General features: G+C 34.4%; 1 protein-coding gene across 11 annotated transcripts in view; it reads right to left on the reverse strand.

Moving 5' to 3' along the window:
- CLIP-190 (Cytoplasmic linker protein 190) overlaps positions 1 to 22,596 on the reverse strand; it is a 99,084-nt gene that overhangs the window by 13,242 nt on the left and 63,246 nt on the right. For 3 of the 11 annotated variants that reach the window (XM_087341859.1, XM_087341858.1, XM_087341860.1), the window contains 8 exons: positions 12,651 to 12,803; positions 11,797 to 12,063; positions 11,049 to 11,247; positions 10,185 to 10,419; positions 7,522 to 7,575; positions 4,065 to 4,205; positions 2,701 to 2,865; positions 2,539 to 2,559 (listed from right to left, as the gene is read on the reverse strand). In XM_087341859.1, coding sequence (XP_087197985.1) covers positions 2,539 to 2,559; positions 2,701 to 2,865; positions 4,065 to 4,205; positions 7,522 to 7,575; positions 10,185 to 10,419; positions 11,049 to 11,247; positions 11,797 to 12,063; positions 12,651 to 12,803 — 1,235 coding nt within the window. Of the gene's footprint in view, positions 1 to 2,538; positions 2,560 to 2,700; positions 2,866 to 4,064; positions 4,206 to 7,521; positions 7,576 to 10,184; positions 10,420 to 11,048; positions 11,248 to 11,796; positions 12,064 to 12,650; positions 12,804 to 13,225; positions 13,304 to 22,503; positions 22,570 to 22,596 lie in introns of all 11 variants that reach the window. The other 8 variants (XM_087341850.1, XM_087341854.1, XM_087341853.1 and 5 more) reach the window with 6 other exon arrangements.

Consider the following 22,596-nt stretch of genomic DNA (forward strand, 5'->3'; position numbering starts at 1 on the left):
CTGGAAGTATCCAACTAGTACAAGAAAATATGATATGTCTTCAAAATGTGTATTTGTAAGTGACATATGACAGGGAAGTACAGAAATAAGTGAATTTTAATATAATAGTATTATCAGCAAGTAAAATGGCATGCAAGTTAGTGTAAGCCATGAAACTAACTCACCAGTGAGTGATGTTGAAGAACAACAAATTTACTTGTTGACCTCAGAACTATACTTTCTTTATTAGTTAATAAGTCTGATCATTGCCAGCATTATGCTATAGAAATTTTCATTAAAATCTGTCAACAAGTCATGCAAGACATGGTAGACATAATGAAGAGAAAAATTACTGTTTCATAGTACATTTCATAACTCATATTTAATCAAGAAAATTATTTAAAAACAGTAAGTTGTATTTCACAGTTTGGCATCTATTTGAACGGGGGACCTAAATTTAAGTTGCACAAACCACAATGTAATAACGCCAACTTATAAATTCTGTAACCTCTATAATTATCTCACAGCTTTAACCATGGCACATAAGAGAATTACTTGTACTATATAATTCTCAAAGCATCAAACCTTGTTCTTTGGAGTTAAGAGAAAACTTCCTTTTTAAAACTATCAATCTGGAGATTCAGTTCTGGGACATTTATGTGTGTGTGTGTGTGTGTATCATATTTAGTCTTTATATATATATATATATATATATATATATATATATATATATATATATATATATCCCTGTAAGCCATCTAGAATTGGCCAAAATGTGTTAAATCAAGGACCTAGAGATGCTTGTGCCCTTCCTTTGTTAAGTCCAGAGTAATCTTTTGTGTTCCTTGATCACAATATCTGTATATTTCTGCTAGTATTTATATCTGAAAAAATATGTGAAAAAACATTTAAATACTGTAAATAATATAAAAAAATAAATGTTTAATGGTTAACCAGTGAAAATGTGGATTTTTTCTTCTGGGTTATGATGTCATGCACTCTTTCATGAGGCACACAATTTTGAAAGTAGTTTCTATAAAGAATATCTAATACATTTCTATATAACAAACAGATGTTATATGAGAATATTCAAGGTAATTTACAGTGAATATTTCTCAGAGAAATTTATGATAACTGCCTGCTCTACAAAGATGTACTTCAGATTCAAAATGTACCACTGCCACATTAAATGCAGTGCCTCATATTTAGAAGGCTCCTGGTTCAGATTTTGGCAAAAATTCTGATATCCTGGCCATGGTTTTTCATTGTTTTCCTCAGTCCCTCCAGGAATAGCTGGCATCATACCTTAAATTATACCATGACTAACCACTTTCTATCACATCCTTTCCAATTCATTGTTCATTAATCATTCTATCACCTAATGCTACCATGTGTAGTCTGAGATATTGATATTGTTATTAACTGAACAACAAACAAATAACAATCACTTCATGCTGACTTAACACATTCACAATCAAAGTCTGGATAAACTTTAACACTGCCAATGCCTAGAAAACTTGATTCAGCATGCCAATGTTTAAGGCTAAGCATTTTATTATGCCTGCTTTAAACTTAGCATCAGTGAAATGTGTTAATAAGTTTAAAGACAAACTTATCTTGAAGGCACCTTTTTAATTATATAATAATAATACAAAACAGAAATGAATGAGAATGTTCACAAGTGGTATGATGTACTGTTGTAGGCAGTTTTCTTTCTAGATATAAGAGCTTGGACAACGTGTTTAAAGCAGATGAAGCCAAAGGAACAATTTTCTGGAAACAAACGTTTTTATATATAAGGACCTACAAACGTCAGTCCCGGTCCCAATCCCAGTAAATAAAGAACAACATTTTGAATCTGGATTGCTGGTAAACTGACATATTGCTCTGTGAATATGTTTTTAATTCTGTGCTAAATATGAAAATTTGAATCATAAAGAAATCAGATATAACTGATTTTTAGTGTAAATTATTATTTAATTATCTGCCTTTACTTTGATACAACATGCTCTAGCCTTTAAAATATTCACACACTTGTGTTCTTTCAATATAAAAATGTGTGTGCATTATACAAGAACAATTATACATTTCATAGTAGTCTCTTTTAAACCTAGGCCAGTAATATATTTCTGACTGTGCTTTAACTCCCTGTGATTAAATGCAATTTGTAATTTGCAATGCGTTTATGCAACAAATGGATAATAAAAATGTAACAGAAACAGAAATATCACTCAGAATTATATTTGCTTTCTTCATAACATATTCAAACTTTCAATGTTAATACATTTAGTTTTGTATATAATGTCACAGACTGATCATTTAAGATACAACATAAAACCGAATGTTCCCATGCCTGCCAAAATAAGAATTATTTCACATTGAATGCTTATGTAAGTTTCAGTTCCTTAGCTCTAAGCACTACGATGTATACTTAAGCACAAAGGACAACACAGCATTTGCAAAGTATGCAGTCAAGCTGAAAGAAAGAGGAGACAAACCATGCTAAAAAGTTAATTACAGACACACATGTGATTCAACACCAAGCCATTTTCTACTCACATCCTGCTCAATTCTCTTCCTCTGAAAAATAAAAACACAAATCAATATTTTACTTCTTATTCACTTCAGTAAGTTACAACTTAAGATATAATATTTTAGAACACAGACACTAACATGTAATAAAATATTCAGAAACTCATACATTATGATGTAAATTCTTACCTGTATATCACATTTAGTGATTGCTTCCTCTTCAAATCTAAACTGCAAGTCCTCAACTTTTCTTCTCTCATCTTCCAGCTGACTTGTCAGCTCCCCCTTTTCCTTTTTTAGTCTGGACAAGAGATCCTGAATATCCAGCAGCTTAGCTTCTGATTCCTCTCGATACTAAATAAAACAATTTCAAAACACCAAATCAAAATTACTATCCATGTAAAGCAAAACAGTTAACTGAGTGTGATAATGGAGGTTAATGCATCTGACTTGTGTTAGGTGGTTTGAACCCCATATATCCTAACTATAGGTTTCTCTTAATTTTCCTCACTTACCCAACGCAAATGTTTCAAGAGTACCTTACAAAAGGCCATAAGAATTTCCTCATATCACATTCATCCAACCATATTTCATATGACATTAACCAATCTGAGCGGTTAAATAACCTACACACCAAAAGACAGCAATAAACCATATTATGTCCCGATACATGCATTGTGGAAATCAAGGAACTCTACTTTTCACAGTATAATGAAAATTAATTTAACAACAAGCAGACTGCAGAAATACACAAAAAAAGTAACATTATTCCCAAGATTATTTATTTATGGTTTATTTAATGAAACTGTCAGTGGCCTAGACTATGGATGTTGGATATTTCCATCTGAAATGGGTTCCTTGACACCACAGTATGGAGCATCCTTAGGATGCAAATGGAACAGATTATGATAGGATACAATCCTGTAATAATCTCATCACTGAATGGATACATAAACAAATGAGTACAATGGGATATATAACAAACTGAAAGGCAAAACAAACTGAATCAAACTTAAAAGTTGTAAAACTTTCTCCTGATGTTCTACATACTAGATATTTCTATAAATCACAAATATGCACACTTTGTGGGTGTCAAAATCAATTTTCATCTCTTTCTTCACTATTAAATTGAACATAAAATTGAAGAGTGTTTGACTTGATTCTCCTGATAAATTTTATCCTGTTCTTGGACTTTTATCCACACTATCTATCTAAAAAAAATAATTAAATTGCACAATTACATCATTAAATAACTTCAGTCAGATACATAAGAAATTATCACTTATTTAATATTATATTTTTAATTTTATTGGAATTACTTGACTAGACTATCAGTTTTTTTCAAGTAGAAGCTATTACCTAGCTGTTACAATTAATTCTTCAAACCATTTTGTAATGGATGTTTATGTTTCTGTTATAAACACACATATATTATTAATTTCAGTTCCTCAACTTTAAATATGTATTAAACACACAAAATGAATTTAAAATTCTAGACTGTCTCTTGAAATAAGTCGCTTTAGTAAGTGGATAAACGGACAATTTAAATGCACCTGTTCAAATTCTTGTTTATACGTAGCAAGCTTCTGTTCAGCATCATCTGCTTGGCTGGCTGCTCGAGTAACCTCTGCTCTTTCCAGATCTCGCTCCTTCAAAAGCTGTTCGATATGCAAGTCTTTCTCACGTAGTACATCCTGAAATGCAGTATCAGATTTTAAATGAAAAGTAATTCCTATTCCTTCAACAATTTTTTAGTCACCTTTTTATAAAAATTCTTAGTGTCTTGCCAAGTCTCTCCAGAAATATTTTCCAATTAAATTCTTTAGACACTTCTGACATATACATAAAAGTGAAACAAATTAAATCATGTGCGCAACTTATTAACTGTGAAGTAAAAGATCACAAGAGCTACAGGAAACTGAGAGCTGGAAAATATAATGCTACATTTAGCCCGCAACTCTGAAGTATTGGTAGTACAAATACACAGCTGCTCTGAGATGAAGCACCATACAATGAATGGAAAGCACTGCAAATTCAAAACCTTCACACTGGAAGGACATAAGTCATCAGCTTGGTTTACAGCTGTTATACCCTGTTCCCCTGCTACCAATTCATTGGAAAGCTGGGTAGACCAAATTGCCAGAGGAGAAGTCCTTCCTCAGCAATTGAACTTCACATCCACTGCACTGATTCAGCTATATTGGATTACTCTGAATTGGTACATTCACCTGTTTTAGTAGCTTTGGATGCCTCTCTTTTGAGTCCTTAGTGCCTCATGATCACTTCCCACATGCATTAGCATACAGTACTATTCAACAATTCTGAATATATGGATAATATTCTTAAGTGAAATTTTAGGTTCTCAAGGTAAGGGTATCAATGTCGTTTTTCTTCTGGGTTGTGATGCCATGTGGACTAATAGGAAGATACCAACATTTTAGAGAAACACAGTCCTATCACTATGATTTCCAAAAATTCTGATATCTACCTATGAGTCCACATGGCATCACAACAGAGAACATAATTTATGTTTTACAATACCATTTCTGTCCTTCTGAAAAATGAAACATAGCAATGACTTCAGTGAAAAATAATCTTATGGATGTATTTATGGGAACACTTTGTGTTGAATGAAAACGCCAAATTGTTACATACACATGAATGCGCGCGCGCGCACACACACAGTATTTTATAACAGATTTCACTCCACGATATTTCCATGTTTTCATACATCATGTTTAAAACTGAATGCAGTATAATTTTAATTAAGGAATTATAAATAATGTAATTATGAGATTGTTTCTGTAGTAGTGTATTTTGTTCTTGTGGTACATTCAGTAAGTGTATTTAATTTCTAAATATTTTATGAGTGAGATGTACTTTATTATACCCTGACTTGTTGCACAACCTGCTTACTAGATTTATGGAATGCACACATTTATCAAAGCATTTTTTGTTCTTCAAGAAACATATCAAGTAAAGGAAAACTTGATTAATTCATTGACAGCGATGTAAAGTCCATCTAACTTTCTGAAGGCATAATTCAGTAGCCTGCAAATTCTTAACTTTAATAAATTTGTTGAAGTACTTTGCAGGAGTTCAGCTATTATTTGTAACATCATGTGTGAGAGTAGCTGAAAAAAGAAATACAATGGTAAACTGATGCTTATAATTTATCCTTAGCAACTGCAGGCATAACCCAGTGAAGTTAATAGGTACAATGTGTAAATGGAACATGTAACTAGGTTTCTTCACACAATGTACTTGCTATAAAACCATAATCATAAATAATTCCCTGCATTAGGAATAGATACAGGAGTGGAGGTAAAAATCCATGCATTTATAACCTTGGCACAAGATGGAGGAGAGTGGTCAATCTTAAACACACTCTGACAAATATTACTTGAAAGGAAAGGGACATGGAACCCACTGGATAGGAAAATAAGTGATATCCATATTTGGCCTGAACACACCCAATAAAGACATATTTCTCTGTCCTTGTCAGAAAAAACATAATGATCTGTAACCTTACTGAAATTAAATTAGTGCCCATTGATGCACATTGAAAAATATAGTGGAGTAAAATTTCAGCATAAAATGTCTGAATAGAATATGTCCAAAGCTGAGACATAAGTTTAAGATCCAAAAAAATTAGTTTGATAATTGTAACGTGCTATAGTAAAATGATAATATATTATAAGCACAACAGATGCTACTTAGGAAGGTGACCTATACAAGAACTATATTTGTATGTTCAAGGTCGGTTTCCTACTCAACAGGGAAAATTGTTATTATTACATTATGAAGATATTAAATCTTTGCCTAAAATGTTTTAAATTAGAATAAGTGGTAAAGGGTTAACATCAAAATAGATAATCAGAGATATGGGTAAGCTGTTTCACATAAGATAAACTATTTACCATAACAGAGCTTACACAAATGTGACTATAGCACATTTCCATACTAATACTGACATCATGAAATTCAAAGGAGACTTCTAATTACTGATCAGATCATTGCCTCTTAACAGCTAATTATCCAAGACTTTAAAATCATAGGAGCCAAGATGTTGTGACCTACTTTGGTTGCAATAATTTATCTTGTCTGTACTCCTTTCATTCATAACTATAATTTAAAGAAATATGTTTCTGGTTCATACTATATAAGAATCTTTATAATGCTGATAAAGGAAATTCATGTGTGTACAGTTACACTGATATGAGCTAAAACAGTAGAAATGTATGAAACTAGTAAAGAAACCCAAGGATGAAACTGTCACCAGGACCTACCCTCTTGTGACAATGTTTATTATGAATGGGTTCACTCATTCGTCTTTAACAGATTGTTTAAATGTGCATCATTTGAGGAGAGTCATTTCCTCTTTTTGTGACTTGACAACACAGTAACGTGGTCACAGTTTGCTTTTGTCAGTTTGCCATGCAGACAACAAAAAGAGTATAAATATCACTCCTGTAACACTGACCTTAGTGTGGGAATTGGGAAAGAGAACAGAACAGAGTAACTAGTGCTCTCTACTCCTAGTAGAGATAAGTAATATTTGTTGCTTCAGGGTCCAAGTACTACTCAATTCCTGCTCCATATCAGTGACACGTACATGAACAGGAAATACTCCTGTTTCTGCCTTAAATGTACCATACGAGACTTCCTTACCTCAAAAATTATTCGAGGGACAGGAATTCACAGGATAGTGATAGGAATATTTGCCCAAACTTTAATAAGTATTTTTATAAAAAAGTATGACTTACATAATTTTAACACAATAAACATAAACAATATATAAAATGAAACTCAGCAATAACAATTGTATTAGTTTCAAAATACAAATCATATACCTCAATAAAATAAACTGCTGGAAGTAAAATGTGAGAAATTATAAATAAGGTGCCTCACATAAATACATCCATATTAAATTTAAAGCATATTCCTTTCTCAAAATAAACTTCTCCATCAAAAGTAAAATGAGCCACTACAATGTTCTTATGCCCTTACCTGAAGTGAAGACTTTCTAGAGACTGGAGTAGATGGTGTTCGAATGACAGCTTTCTACAAACAAAGGAGTGGGATTCCACAATATTAATGTGTCAATTGGGAACAAAATCAGAGAAGTTAAAACATAAAACACAGACACACCACATGCACTAAATAATTAAACAATTTAATCACTCACTTCAATAAACAGAAAAATAGTCTGTACATAACAAAAAAAAAGTATTTATTTTGTAAGAAACAACAATTTCATACTACCTTTATTATAGTATTTATAATAATTATGATAAATTAGTTGGGTTAAAACCATCCAAAAGGCGCAACAGAAAAAACAAAACAATTAAAGGAAAGGAAAAAAACAGGAAATATAAAAGTATACCATGCTTTCGTAACAAGCAATACCTAACACAATAAAACAGAACCTTTGGATTATATATTTGGCAACTGGTACTTTAATTAAATTAGGATGTAATTAACTTCTTAGAATCTGAATTAAAGACCCATGCAAATATGAATATTAATTGTTAAGGCAAAAGGACAATATGTATTTCTGTTAACATTAATAATAAAACACTAAGAGTGGTGTTATATTGGCAAAAAATGTTAATCTTACCATCGTATCACAAACTAACTTGAATTATGTAATATACAAGTGTCTTTTTTTTGGTTTGTTTTTTACTTCACTAGATGCATTCACTAAAATGAGGCTGGCAAATTCCATGAAACTAATGTGGCCCTATTTAAGTCTTAACAAAATTTATCAGGCAAGAAATTATTTCTCATTGTACATGCAACTACAGCAATTAACAAGATATGGACAAACGTGTGTGCGCGCGCGCGCGCACACACACACACACACACACACACAACAATTACACTGTACTATCCTTAGCAAATTCAGCTTTAAGAATACAGTATACACTGTACAGGCTTTTACTTTCAATGACACCACTCATACAAAGTCAAACTGTTTTCTTATACTGGGCTGCAACATGGTTATGTTTCTTCTGCAGGAATGTAAGTGAAAGTAATTCAAAATTTACACATTCATGATAAAGTTTTAAATTTCCCTTAATAACAACTAGATATTAATTATCATTATGCTGCCCTCCCAATATAATGGCTTCATTCTGCTGTCCCATATTTTCATAAACTTAGCCTGATACACTTAAAATGACTTCACAGTTTCAGTTACTTTGTGATGTCACTGTGATAAGAAGTTTGTGCTAACAGAAATTCCGAAGTATGTTTCATTGTATTATATGCCCAAAGAAAAATAGAAGTTGAATTGTGAGTGAAACTGTATTTTAGGCTTCATCTGAATGAAATAGATAATGTGTCCACAATAAACTGTACAGGGAAGTAAATTTTTTTCCACTTCTCATGTTGAACTAAATTGACCATCTCTGGTGTAAAACATTTATAATGCCTGCTTCAAAACATGGATAACTATTAGCTATACACTTATGTTGCATTATTCTCTATGCATTGCAAAATTGATGCCATATGCGCATTAGTACTTTACTGCTCTTGTAAAATGAAGACATATTTATGTACAATTCTCAGGTGTCTGTATTCCTGTCTGAACTCCAAGTACAGCCTTCAGAAGCTGTGAAACCGTTTTATAATGCACTTAGATAATCACAGGTAAAAAAAAAATAATTTCAAAATAAATTTTCTTGGGAAGTGTCATGAAAACACACATTACAAGGCGTACCACAAACCCCTACCACATTTGTATGATTTACCAATAATGTACACAAAATATTACTATACCTACAGCAAGAGTTGGAATCTTTTCCCAGGCACACCATTCGGTGAACACACAGTATAATTTTTATTTGTATATATACTTCAAAAAAGGTTTCATTCTCACCCATTTCAAGAAGTATCTGGAATATATATATATATATATATATATATATATATATATCTTTTTTCTATCATCAAAGAATCATGCAACAATAGTTTGTAAGATTGATTGATACATACTTTCAGATATATAAATTCCAGTAACTTTGTCTTAAAATATTTACAATTTTTCCCTATTTAATTATTTCCTTCAATATTTTACTTTTATATCACCTCATTAAATTTAAATGTCATATGACAGTAAGATGTTGAAATAAATTACACTAAATAATAATCATCATCATCTGTGGCTCTACAACCAAGTGTGGGTCTTGGCCGCCTCTTCTGGTGGTTACTTAATCTATTAGACAGTCGGTAGGACTCTTTGGACAAGTGATCAGCCTGTCACAAGGCCTCCACCTGTACACAGGACAACACAACACTGAAAGACACAGACAAACTTCCATGCCTTGAGTGAGATTTGAAACCATGGTCACAGTGTCCAAGCACACAAGACCCACGCCTCAGACTGCATGGTCACTGTGACCAGAAAATTACACTTAGAACCCTTTATAAATTAAATTAGACTTCAGTCATATTTTCTTGAATAAGTAGCCTCAAATTAATGTTGCAAGCATTCAGTAATCTAACAACACATTATTTTGTAACATGGTAGTTAGAGTTAATCCAAAACACTTCAGATCCAGTTAACATGAAATACAGAATTCCTGGGTCAAATATCTACTTTCTATCTGCTTTCCTTTCTCTGGTGCTCCTTTTGGCTGGTTTCCTGTTTTGTGAGGAAACTAGCCTACCTGCTGGACAGTCTTGCTCAATGATGTAACACCCAGTCTTACCCTGGCACCACGTACAGATGAAGCTGTACTTGAGGCTGATACGACTGATTCCCGTGAGCCTGCTCTCTTTATGCTTGGGCCTGGTGTTCCACGATGAATCATGCATGAAGCAGATGGACGACGGCTAGAAGGGGATCTACTCACTTTGTGTACTGGAGCAAACAACCCAAACTTGGGCTGACATTCAAAATACCTGCCACAGAATTCCTTCATTAACTCTTACTGTCTTTAGTAAATATATTCATCACTTACATACACATACATTTTGTATGCATAAGAATCAATAACAGATGATTAGCCAAACACTGAATGGTAATACCTATTTGAAATCAGGAGGACAACACACAGAAAGCAGAATTAAAATATGCAGAAAGTTATTTCACAAGAAATTAACTAAAAAAAGACATGTCTTGACATGTGACTGAAAGGAGGGTAAATGATTACCAAATCCAGCTGTAAAATGAAAATAAAAGGACAAAAGACTAACAAAAAGATCAGGAGGTGAAAGGATCATGAAGAGAAAGAATTCACAATAGATGAAAGAAATTTCAGAACAGGATAAAACAATGAAAGAAAGTCTGAACAGAATAATTTATGTGAGAAGAGGAATGAGTGTAAAAGTCTATGTGATGTGTATATGAGCCACAGAACTGGAAATATCTGAAGTAGAAGAACCAGAACCAGAAAGGACATCCATATATAAGATGTTCATGACTATTACACATCCATAATTTATTTTGCTTTTTCTTTCCTTGTTTAAGAATGTAAAAAATAAAACAAATGTGATTTAACATTCAAAATCATATTATTTATGACCATCACCTTTTTCCTTCTACAGATCCATCATTTTTTCCCAAAGGATCATCAAGTTCCACTCCACACCATTCCCCTGCAGCAAACTCAGTAGTCCCAATGTACCGCAAAGTACCAGCTTTAGAGCCCTGACTACTCATTATTATCACCCGTTCTCCAAGCTTCAGGTCTGAATGGCTTGTTGAATTCAAGTTCGTGATGGACAAATCTGTGCAAAGGCATTAATAAAGTTTCAAAAACACATTATGGATCCAGAATAAAGAGATTAATCCAAAAATTACAACTTAAATATCATTTCTGCTTCAATGCATACATTTTACAATACACATATTTAGCAAAACTAATATCTCAGCCCTAAGTTCATGAATAAATTGTAAAACCATGCATAACTTTGCTTTTGAATTCTGTGTGGATGTTAAGCTGAATGTATGGGTACCACTGTATTGGCAGTAACTTTTATCCAAGTGTTTGGTGACCAACTTAGGACATGCATTATACTATAAGAATATAGCTGACAGCATTCAATAATCACACACACTTGTTTAATTTTACCTCGTAACTAAGTACATTTTACAATTAAATTTCACATTTGGGAGCTGCTTACAACAAAATTGACACAGCAACCTACATCAATATGTCTCAATTTGGAATGGCATATTGATAAAGAAAAACAGAACCTCTAACATCAATATTTAAAGAAAATACTTTTCCATAACATAGCTCCTAAAACAGTTATCACTGACAGCAGCTAACTTACTCAATGAAGGAGATGCTGATTTCTTTATATGAAGGTCCTTTGTACTGCCAGAAGGCGAGACAATAGGTGTGAGCCGACGGACTGGTGATGTTATTCCTGATGTTCCATTAGTTGGTCGTGGCTGGGCAGGGCTGTCACCAGCTGCCTGTGCCTCCCCATCACATTGCTGTAGGGAGGTTCTAGTGAGGCGTGTGAGACGAGAAAATACTCCACGTCGCACCTCACATTGGAAGTAACGTATACCAGCCACTGAGCCATCGTTCTTTCCTGTTTGACATTAATTAGTTCATGATGTCACAATAAATTTAATAAATCCCAAAAATTATATTAATTCAATGTATTTCATAGGAACTTTCAATTAGTGTCATTTATTAGTATACACTCATTATGGCTGAACACTGAGAGAATGGTAAATGATGTGTTCAAGAAAGGAATATGCACATTGTAATTTGATGAACTAAGTAGAGGTTCTCCCTGGATGGAAAGAGAAAAGTAAACAGCATTTCAAATAAATTAATAAATCAATACATGGCTTCTTTATTTTTGTTTGCTGTATGGTGCTGTGGTAATGTAGCATTAGATGAGAAATGGTATGGTGAAAAAATGGTTGGTGCATTAAAATAGCTCACATTAAAGGTTTGGCCAAATGATAACAGCATTGTCAAAACATAAACAATGTGCTCTGCTTAAAATCACTTAACAACTGTCTATGGTTATACAATTTCTGAATGAAATAAGATAACTTTCAGATTTATTACAAGAATTTAAGAGTGTACTGAGAGTCTCCCTCCACTTACCCTGGAATGTGAATGCTAAACAAATAAGGTATGTATCACTGTCTTTTAGGAACTTACCTACTGGTTCATCCAAAACTACTCCAGCCCATTCTCCTGGTGCAAACTGTGTCTCACCAATGTAGGCTATCTGTCCAGGCTTGGTACCACCCACCCATACTCGGTCACCAATAATGAAACTGTCTGTGTCCTCTGTCAACACAATACTGGCATCTGAAAATAATGATACACACGTTAAAACATTCAACTGTTCAACTTTTGTTAAATAATTTAGCTTGAGGTCTTTGTCTTTTTACGTGCAATTCAATTATTTACCAAAATCATGTCAAAATTGTATTAAAACTATCTGAATGAAGTGCTTTTATCAACAATACCAGTGATGCTACACAAATTAATGTCTGTTGTACAGAGTTTTGAGTCACAGTTTTCCATATCTCAGATGTAATCATTGTAAGTTAAAGGTTAAACAGACAAGTGACAATTTATTCTACAGTTGTCGGTAGTAACACATACTATGCAGTAGTTCTAACAGATGTCTAATGAGAGCATTGTAAAATGCCTATTAAAGATTTTGCATTAGCTTATAACTCTCACCTGAGTAATATACTACTAAATATCATTAACAGCAAACCTACCTGAAGCACGTCTCACCCCAGCTTCGCTAAGTCTGCGGGCACTCTCCCACAGAGCATCAAGACTGGTGGAACGTGGATCTACACAGCACATGCAACATAGCATTCAGGGCAGTGCAACACATACAGGCATGGAGACAAGACAGCACAAAGCAATACATTCACATGCAAAACTCCAGATTGTCACCTCCTTTCTTGACAGGTTCTTTGAAATATATCCTTGTTTTATAACATAAGTTGCAGTAAAATGTTATGAATTAGATGTAGGCTTTGTATATGTAAAATAAATATTCATTTTAATTTTACTTTACATTTTTTAAATGAAGGTTATTTTTAAATCCTTCTCTCATACAATTTAGCCTCTGGATCATAAAATATGTGTTCACTGATGTGCATGCATGCAGGTATATGGAAAACACATAGCCCAGGATCTGACACTATTAATATCATACAAGTTTCATGCCTGCTGTTGACCCAGCAAATGTTTTGTTGCAAGACCCTTTCCTGGAATAATTTAAACTTTTATAATGATACTGATTCAATAAATTTCTGAACTACTGGAATGTGTGGAAACCAAATATCTATTTTCTTATAAATGGTATGTTATGCAAAAAAGACAAATGATACAAAATATAGAATTTTTCTAAAATTAATATTTATAACTTCTTCCTGGAAAAATGTCTGATATAGTGAATATCTGATAAGATACACATGAAAGAAATGAGAATCATGTAAGCATATTTTTATCCACACACCAGAAGAACAATGTTCTAGTTCTTTGTAGATATTATGTATGATTATTTCAAAGAAACTGCATTAACTGTGAAGAAGTGGGTAACAATCTTCAGAATGAAAACTTCATTAATAGTGATTCTGAAATATTCAACTACAATACCACAGAACCAGGAAAAAAACTGAAGAATCTATGTAAATAAACCAATGTCATCTATTTTTTCACACTGTAAAACTTTTCTACAGTTCACTAGAATACATACCAGCATCCTGCCAAGAAAACATGGACACACAAACATCTTTTAAAAATGGAGCATCCTTATAGATTAAGAAGTTTCCTACTTTTACAAAACCCTGCAGTTCTTTACCATTTTCACAAAAAAAGTCCGTTTTCTGTAGCATTCTTTCAACATACTAGCTTCTTATGGTAAGGAGTTGTTAGACCCTCACTAAATTCACAAACAGTTCGACAAAAACATTGTCAGTTTTCCATGCTTGCTAATTCATAATTGACATCTGAAACATTGGTAAACTTCTACCAGACTACACAGTGCAACAACTCAGAAGAGCCATCTTCAAATTACCAGTTATCCTCAACTTACAGAGGCTGCTTCCTCCTTCCACAACCTGAGAATGCACGGTGTCACATTGACAAGAGACAAACATGTCAGTACATATTTCAATCATTCACAATTTGGTTTTTTATATATATATATATATATATTACTGAATCTTTATGGCAGCCAAAGAATGTGACCATCATGGCTTACATGCTCCTCATTAGTTCTACAGACATGAACAAACTCTTGTGGAATCTACTATAATTTGTAAACATAACAAACAGCATAAATATATTTATAATTGTTCTCATTCATCTTATTTCTTCAGAAATACTCTTAAAAATACACACAGTACAATAGCACCTGCAAACTACTTTGAGAAGCAATCAAGAAGGACCAAGCAATTTCTGCCCAAAGATTTAGAATGATAGCTATACAAACTTCAGGTCAAGATTGCAAGGAACATTTTAAAATGTCATTACTACAGTTTTAGTGAAGCTGAAGTATAACGCAATGAACAAAAATTAAGGAATATGAAAATATTTAGGGAAGGCAACTTCATTTAGAAAAGTCATTGTCATTACAACCAGCAGATGTCACATTTGCCTCACTTAATGGTACCTGCACCTTGTCGTGGTGGTGGGGCTTGAGTACCTCAGTGACCCCAAGAGCTACTGGTAGGGCCTCCCTAGCCAGATTGGTTGAGGGGGAGAGGTCAGACTAAGACAGGTACCCTGGTCCTCCAGGTTGGGGGTTGTTCGCAAGGCTAACAACCTTGCACCGTAAAAAGGAAGATATTTCGAAACCTCAATCAAAGCCTCGGACAGATGGACCTAACAGAGGACCGAATGGAAGAGGAGAATTGAGGAGGCCATGGACCGAATACAGACCGGAGAGCCACAGAAGAAGAAGAAGATGTCGCATTTGATACTTATGGGTAAACTGCTAAAATTCTTATGGGCATAACCTTTCCTGTGGGTAAAAGCAGTCACAGATGAACACACCACATCACAATATATCACATTCAGGTATTATTGGAGAAGGATGTTAGAAGTTTCACATACAGAATCAAGCTGTAAGAGTGTGTACAAAAATAAAGCAAAGATACAAAATTGTCCAGATGTAACCTGTTCCTCTTGTGGAATAACTACAGTTTTGAATCTTTACTCAGAATGGATAGCTCATCTTCTTTAGAATAGAACATTAGCAGTTCTGACCAGAACAGAACAAGATATGAAAAAGACAATGAATTGAAATATGGACATAGCAAATTAAATTCCGATGATATTTTTTTCTCCTTATGGAAAAAAATGTCAGTGCACATCATATTTCACTCAAATAAATTATGATCAAAACTGAAATTACATTAATTAGGTTTTCTTGGCAAAATTTACCTGAATTTGATATGCATTTGTTAAATTTTTAAATGAGATATTATATTCGTTACCTTCAGTAAGAGTGACTATGATTAAGCTGTAATATGAATCATTGGTGGAAAACAACTTGAAATTTGAGTGCTTTATTAACAGACATCAAATGCTCCTAAGTATAACTGATGGTTCTCGGTTAAGAACAAGACAATATTGAGATATTACAGTTGTAAACTTTACAAAATGAAATACCCACCAGAGACCTTAGCGTGGGTGGTGGAGTTCGCGTATCCCCATGACCCTGAGAGCTATGCCGGCGGTAGCGTGGCTACTGGTAGGGCCTCCCTTGCCGGACAGGTCAAAGGGTAGGGATCAGACTAAGAAGTACTCCAAGTGATAGGGCAGAGGGGGCTCATAGGTGTGTTGAAACCAACCCCACTAGGGGAGTAAACCCCAAAATCAAATCTAGGAGGCTGGGGGCTAATCACCCCCAACTCTGAAATAAACTGATTCAGAAACTTAAATGTGATGGCCAGACGGATCCTGTAAGACGACCTTGGCAAAAGAAAAAGGACACGGTAACCTATTTTGCCACATAGAATGTACGTAGTCTGTATAAGCCTGATGCAGTGAAACAATTAATGAATGAGCTCAACAAATATAAGATAAAAATTGTTGCAGTTCAAGAGATTTGATGGATGCTGAAGTGGAAGCAATAAAAGGAACGATTTCGGTACTGGTTTTCTTTATCATAAGAGCCTTAAAATCTTCAATCTTGTGTTTTGAAGCTGTTAATGAAAGGATATGTATGTTACGAATTAAGGGAAGGTTCTGTAACACATCATTAATATGTAGCCATGCACCGACAGAGGAAAAAATGGTGATATCAAGGATGAATTTTATGATAAACTAACCACAACCTTCCAAAAGTCATGTAAATATGACAGAAAGATCATCGTTGGAGATTTTAATGCTAAGTTAGGGAAAGATACATCCCTAAAACCAAATATAGGACAATACAGTTTACATGCAGAAGAAAATGAAAATGGAAATCGATTAAGTGATTTTGCAATAACTAACAGTTTAGCTATCAGTAGCATGTTATTTCCACATAGAAATATCCATAAAGAAACATGGAAATCCCCTGATGGAGAAACGAAAAATCAAATCGATCATGTCTTGACATGTAAAGGATATAATTGATGTTAAAAGCTGCAGAGGACCAGATTGTGATAGTGGCCACTTTATGGTTAAAATAAAATCCGGACCCATAATTACTACAACAAGGAGGAGCCCAGGACAGAAAATACAAAAGTCTGATGCGGCAAAACTCAGCAATTTAGGTACATCGCTTAGATTTCGAGAGGAGATAAGGAAACGAATTGAAGATAGATCATCAAAATCAGTTAATATAGAGGAGGAATGGGGGCAGATTAAGTTTTGCATACAAACAACAGCTATGGAGGTGATTGGATATAGAACTAGAATAGCACATAAAGATTGGTTTGATCAAGAATGTAAAGAAGCCATAGATGAACGAAATGAAGTTAGAAAAAAAATGTTAAATAGGAAAACAAGGATAGCAACAGAGGAATATAAAAAAGGCCGCAGAAACGCATACAAAATATGTAGAAAGAAAAAGAAGGAATATGAAGAAGGGAAATTGCAGGAAATGCAAACTTTTAAAGTGAGAAGAGAAAGTCAAAAATTTTATCAAGAAGTTAGAAGATTCAAAGAGGGGTATCAACCACGAACAACGATACGTAAAGATAGGGGAGGAAATTTGATAGGTGGAGAAGAGAAAGTGATGAACAGATGGTCTCAGTATTTTAAAGAACTTTTAAATAATCCAAGTTATACTGCTGATGATGAAAATGTTATTGAATTTTACGGCCCAGAAAATGATGTTCAGAAACCGTCGAGAACCATGGGTTATGAGATTATCAAAAGGCTTAAGATGAATAAGGCTCCGGGAAAGGATGGAATAGCGGCCGAACTCTTAAAACATGGAGGCAGGATACTTTGGGACAGAATTTATAACCTAATTGTAATGATATGCGAAAAATAGGAAATGCCAGTTGATTGACAAACTGCCATTATCCGCACTATTTATAAAAAGGGAGATAAACTGCAACGTGAGAACTACAGAGGAATTGCCTTACTAAATGTGACCTACAAAATTTTTACGAATGTCATAGCCAGATATTTAGGTAGTCACACAGAAGAAGTTTATTTATAGATTTTAAACAAGCGTGTGATAGCGTAAATAGAGATAATAAGATAATTTGGTATACCACAGAAAATCATAAATTTAGTAAAAATTACTTTAGCAAAAACAGTTTACCAAATTCGAATTAATGGAAAACTATCAAAAAATTTCGAAACAAGTGGCCTGAGACAAGGCTATTCATTATCAACATTGTTATTTAATATAATACTATAAAAGATTATACGTAATATTACAATAAATCCAGGTGGTAGTATAATTAATAGAACTAAACAAAATATGGCCTATGCAGATGACGTAGTTATAGTAACACTATCATTAGCAGCAATAAATTAAACTTATGAACAAATAAAGAATATTACAAGAGAAATAGGGTTTGAAATTAGTGTAGACAAAACAGTTTACATGAATACATCCAAGAGAAAATTAAGAAATGAAGAAAATAGGGAAATCTCTATTGACTCTGAAGAATATAGAGAATGTAATGAATTTAGATATTTAGGTTCAATAGGTACATGGGATAATGATTGTAGTAAAGACATAAAAGCCAAAATCACTGCAGGAAATAGATGCTATCAAGCTTTATCTAAAGTGATAAGAACAAGATATCTATCAAAACAATCTAAATTGCAGATTTATAATACAATAATTAAACCAACAGTGATATAAGGTTGTGAAAAATGGGCCATGACTCAGCAAATGAAACAAACTGAAACGATGGGAAAGGAAAATCATGAGGAAGAATTATGGTCCTATTAAAGACCAAAATGGAAGGAGAATCCGCAGTAATTTGGAAATTGAGAAATTGTACAACAAACCAAATATTGTAACTTTAATAAAAGTCAGAAGACTTGAATGGGCAGGTCACTTAATCAGAATGGAGAACACCAGGACTGTGAAGAAAATCTTTATGGGAAAACCAGATGGGAGAAGAGATAGAGGGCAACCCAGGCTGAGATGGTTTGATTGTGTCGAGAAGGATTTGGAGGAAGAGAGCTGAAGATAGGGCCGAATGGGCCATCATATTGAAGGAGGCAATGGCTAAACTCTAAGAGCTGTATGCCCAAGAAGAAGAACACAACTTCTGAAGTGTTAAATAAGTTCCTGAGTCTCCCGAAAGTTAAAATCAATCAGTCTATTTGTAAATTTCTGCAGTGCCCACCCCTATAACACATTTTACTGTAGAGCTGAGTCTTCACTCTGTTAACAGTCGTTAAATGTTACACAATGTTATATTAATGTGATCTTGAATAAGGAATGTTATATGTACAGTCAACTGAATGAACGTGTACCATGTTCATTCATATACTCTATGGCTCTTGACATACATATACATCCTAGAACAATGAACTTCGTGAAAATGAATATGGCAAGGCCATCCTGAACGAAGTAAATGCTATCGTGAGTCTTTCTCAAGAATAAAGAACAACACAAAATCCTTGGCCCAATAAAATAAGTGACCTCGACGTATTTCACCGTAGGCTATATTCGATTGATATGTGAGCTCCTCTCAGCTTAAGTGGTACAAGTCACATTATTTTAATATACAAAATATGGTTTCCCGTTAATACCAAATGAAAAATGTAGGGTAATTTGGTATGCTTACCAGGTAATCTTATTAGCTGCAGTACAAATGTGATTTAACTGTGTACAGTAAAAAACAACTGAAAACATATCCTTATAACAACACTTCTAGACCTATGATTACTTGTACCACTTTAGCTCTGATGAGTTCACTTGATACAAGTCGCTATTAAATAGATGACAGACTTTTAATGCCACTGGAAGCAATATTTTCCGACATACAGTACAGCACTGCGTCTCTGTCAACTAAGAAATGAACAGTTTTGCAAGGCAAAATAAAAATCCGCCATTTTATATGTTTTAATCGTCATCTCTGCTGGATCTTGGGTACTTTCAGGATGTTGCCGAGATTCGCCCTTAACCTTTCATCACGTCAGCGGACGTGCAACAGGGATTTCTAGAGAAGCTAAACTGATCGTGTGTTTTGCAAACTTTGTCTTTTGTGTTATTCTTTCGCCGTATCTGCGGTTTCAAACAAATTGTCGTACTAAGATTTAATGACGGTACTTAAATTATGTGTACTATGTAATAGTACCCTACAGCGATTGCATACAGCCTAGAGAAGACTGTGTTCCGGCTTCTTACTCTGTAAGTACATTCCATGTTCTAATCTAGACAAGGGACCGATTATTATTTCGCATATATGTGTATTTTATTCACATCCTTTTATGTGTGATTTAATTTTACAAATACCTCTTAGAATCAACCGTGGAGCAATACCGGCCCAGGAATCGCGTTATGCAACAGTACAATTAGGCAGATTCACACCAGCAAAAGCAATTAGCAACAAGAAAGAGACGAAAAGCAATAGGCAATAAGAGAGATCATATCATCTGTACACTCGCATCAAATTTGTGGCATTGCTAGTTTCCGAAAATGTCCGTAAATGAAGTTATCACTTTATATTCCGCAGTACGCCAGTAGTCATAATCTACTGTAATACACTGCACACAAAATGGGTCATAGGATGATCAATAAGCCACTACAAACAAACCCCCACCATGGTGATGGGCGATATGTATGCCAACCACCCGTCGATGAATATTGCTTTACACTATGCGAGATAGTTTGAAGAACTTCATCGCTATTGTTCCGATATAAACTGTTGAGTAACTCCATGGAAAATCCCTCTTGAGAAACTATTAGTTGGTCAGTTAGGCAAAACATTTCACGCCTTTTATTAAACTCGAAGATCCATTACCGCGTTCACAGAATCATGCCTCCAGAACCTACCCTGAGTCAGATGAATCCAGTCCACATCCTCAAAAACCATTTCCTTAAGGTTCGTCCAAATATGAACCTCCAAATATGAACCTCCTATCTATTGCTAGGTCTCCCATGTGATCTCGTATATTCCGATATCCCGACTAAATTTATATGTATTTTTCATTCTTCCCATACGTGCTACATGCCTCATCCAGATCATCTTACTTCCCAACATTTACAGAAGAGCAAAATTTATTAATCTCCTCCCTCATTACACAATTTTCTCCATCTTCCTGTTGCTTCCTCAGATATTCGCCTCAGCACCCGTTCTCAATACCTTCGATCAAGGTTCCTACCTTCAGGCAAGGAATATGGTAATAACAACATGCACCTTCACCAATTATTATAGCAAGGACCCTCGACAGGTTTTAAGCACACTTTTCGACAATTTACATAGGCGTAATTTATTATATATATATATATATATATATATATATATATATGCGTGCGTGCGCACGTGTGTGTGTGTGTGTGTGTGTGTGTGTGTATTAACGAAACTCACAAGTGTTTCATACACACAAAAACTAAGCGTATGTTAATCACAAGCGCATCTGAAGAGCATAATTCAGTTATATCTCTATACAACTATGCAGAAACGGTTCACAGTATGTCAAGATTGTCAAATAACTGATACAACAATTAACAACGCTGCGTTGTAATTTGAACGTTTAATACACTGGTGATAATGAAGACAGAGAAACAGAATTCTGTCATGATCGCACATACACTGACGAGGTATCCGTTCCATGGGAGGTTACTGGAAGATTTATGATTCTTAAACATACTCTACGTTCGCACATAAAATACACTGCAGGTTATCACACAATAAAGGTTAGACATGACATATGAAAAACCAACAGTGAGTTATTTTAAGTCCTCCAGTCAACTTTCGTTCCCCATTACACTTACCTTGCAAAGCGGTTGGTGCTAAGATTTTTTTTACACTAAGTCGGTATCGCTCAGTGAGTAAAACGGCTGGCGGCCATTATTCGATCCCCGAAAGAGCGGAAGAATATCTCTCTTTGCCACAAGATCCAAACGTGCTCTAGGGCCTAACCAACCTTCTACCCAACGGGCAGAAAGCCGCCGGCTATAAACCAAAGGAAGATCTTGGGGGTGCAGTTTGCGCCCCATATTCAATGGGTATATTAATTTTCTTACCACGCCACTCACTTTCATCTAGTTCCGAGTTTAAAAATGGTCCCTATATAAATTCCTTACGGCGCGGTGGTAAGAGCAGAAAGAGCTTTATCTCTGATAAGAAGTCTCATTTAATATACTTTATCGCACACTGCCTACAATTAATTGGCTATATAATGTTGCAATATCAATTCGGTGTACAAGAAAATCGCTTTCTTATCTTAAAGTCACGCAGTGAAATATGCTGAGAATTAGGTTATATGCTGTTGTTAGCGGTATAACTTTCGATAACATTGTCTTCCGAGCCCTAGAAGATGTCAGTTTGGTTAATGAACACAACACTGTGATGCCGAATTGTTTAGTTGGTATTATAATGAAATTTGTACATAAACTCGTACTTACTCGAAGATTTATGTTTCTCGACACTTTTTCCTTCGAGATCGGAAGCTCCCTCAAGGCTTTCTTCCTCTACAAGACAAGCACAGTGCAGCACAC

The sequence above is a fragment of the Zootermopsis nevadensis genome, unplaced genomic scaffold (assembly GCF_977971745.1).
Source record: "Zootermopsis nevadensis isolate Lab colony 2312 unplaced genomic scaffold, Znev_1.0 Znev_ptg000094l, whole genome shotgun sequence".
NCBI classification, from domain to species: Eukaryota; Metazoa; Arthropoda; class Insecta; order Blattodea; family Termopsidae; genus Zootermopsis; species Zootermopsis nevadensis.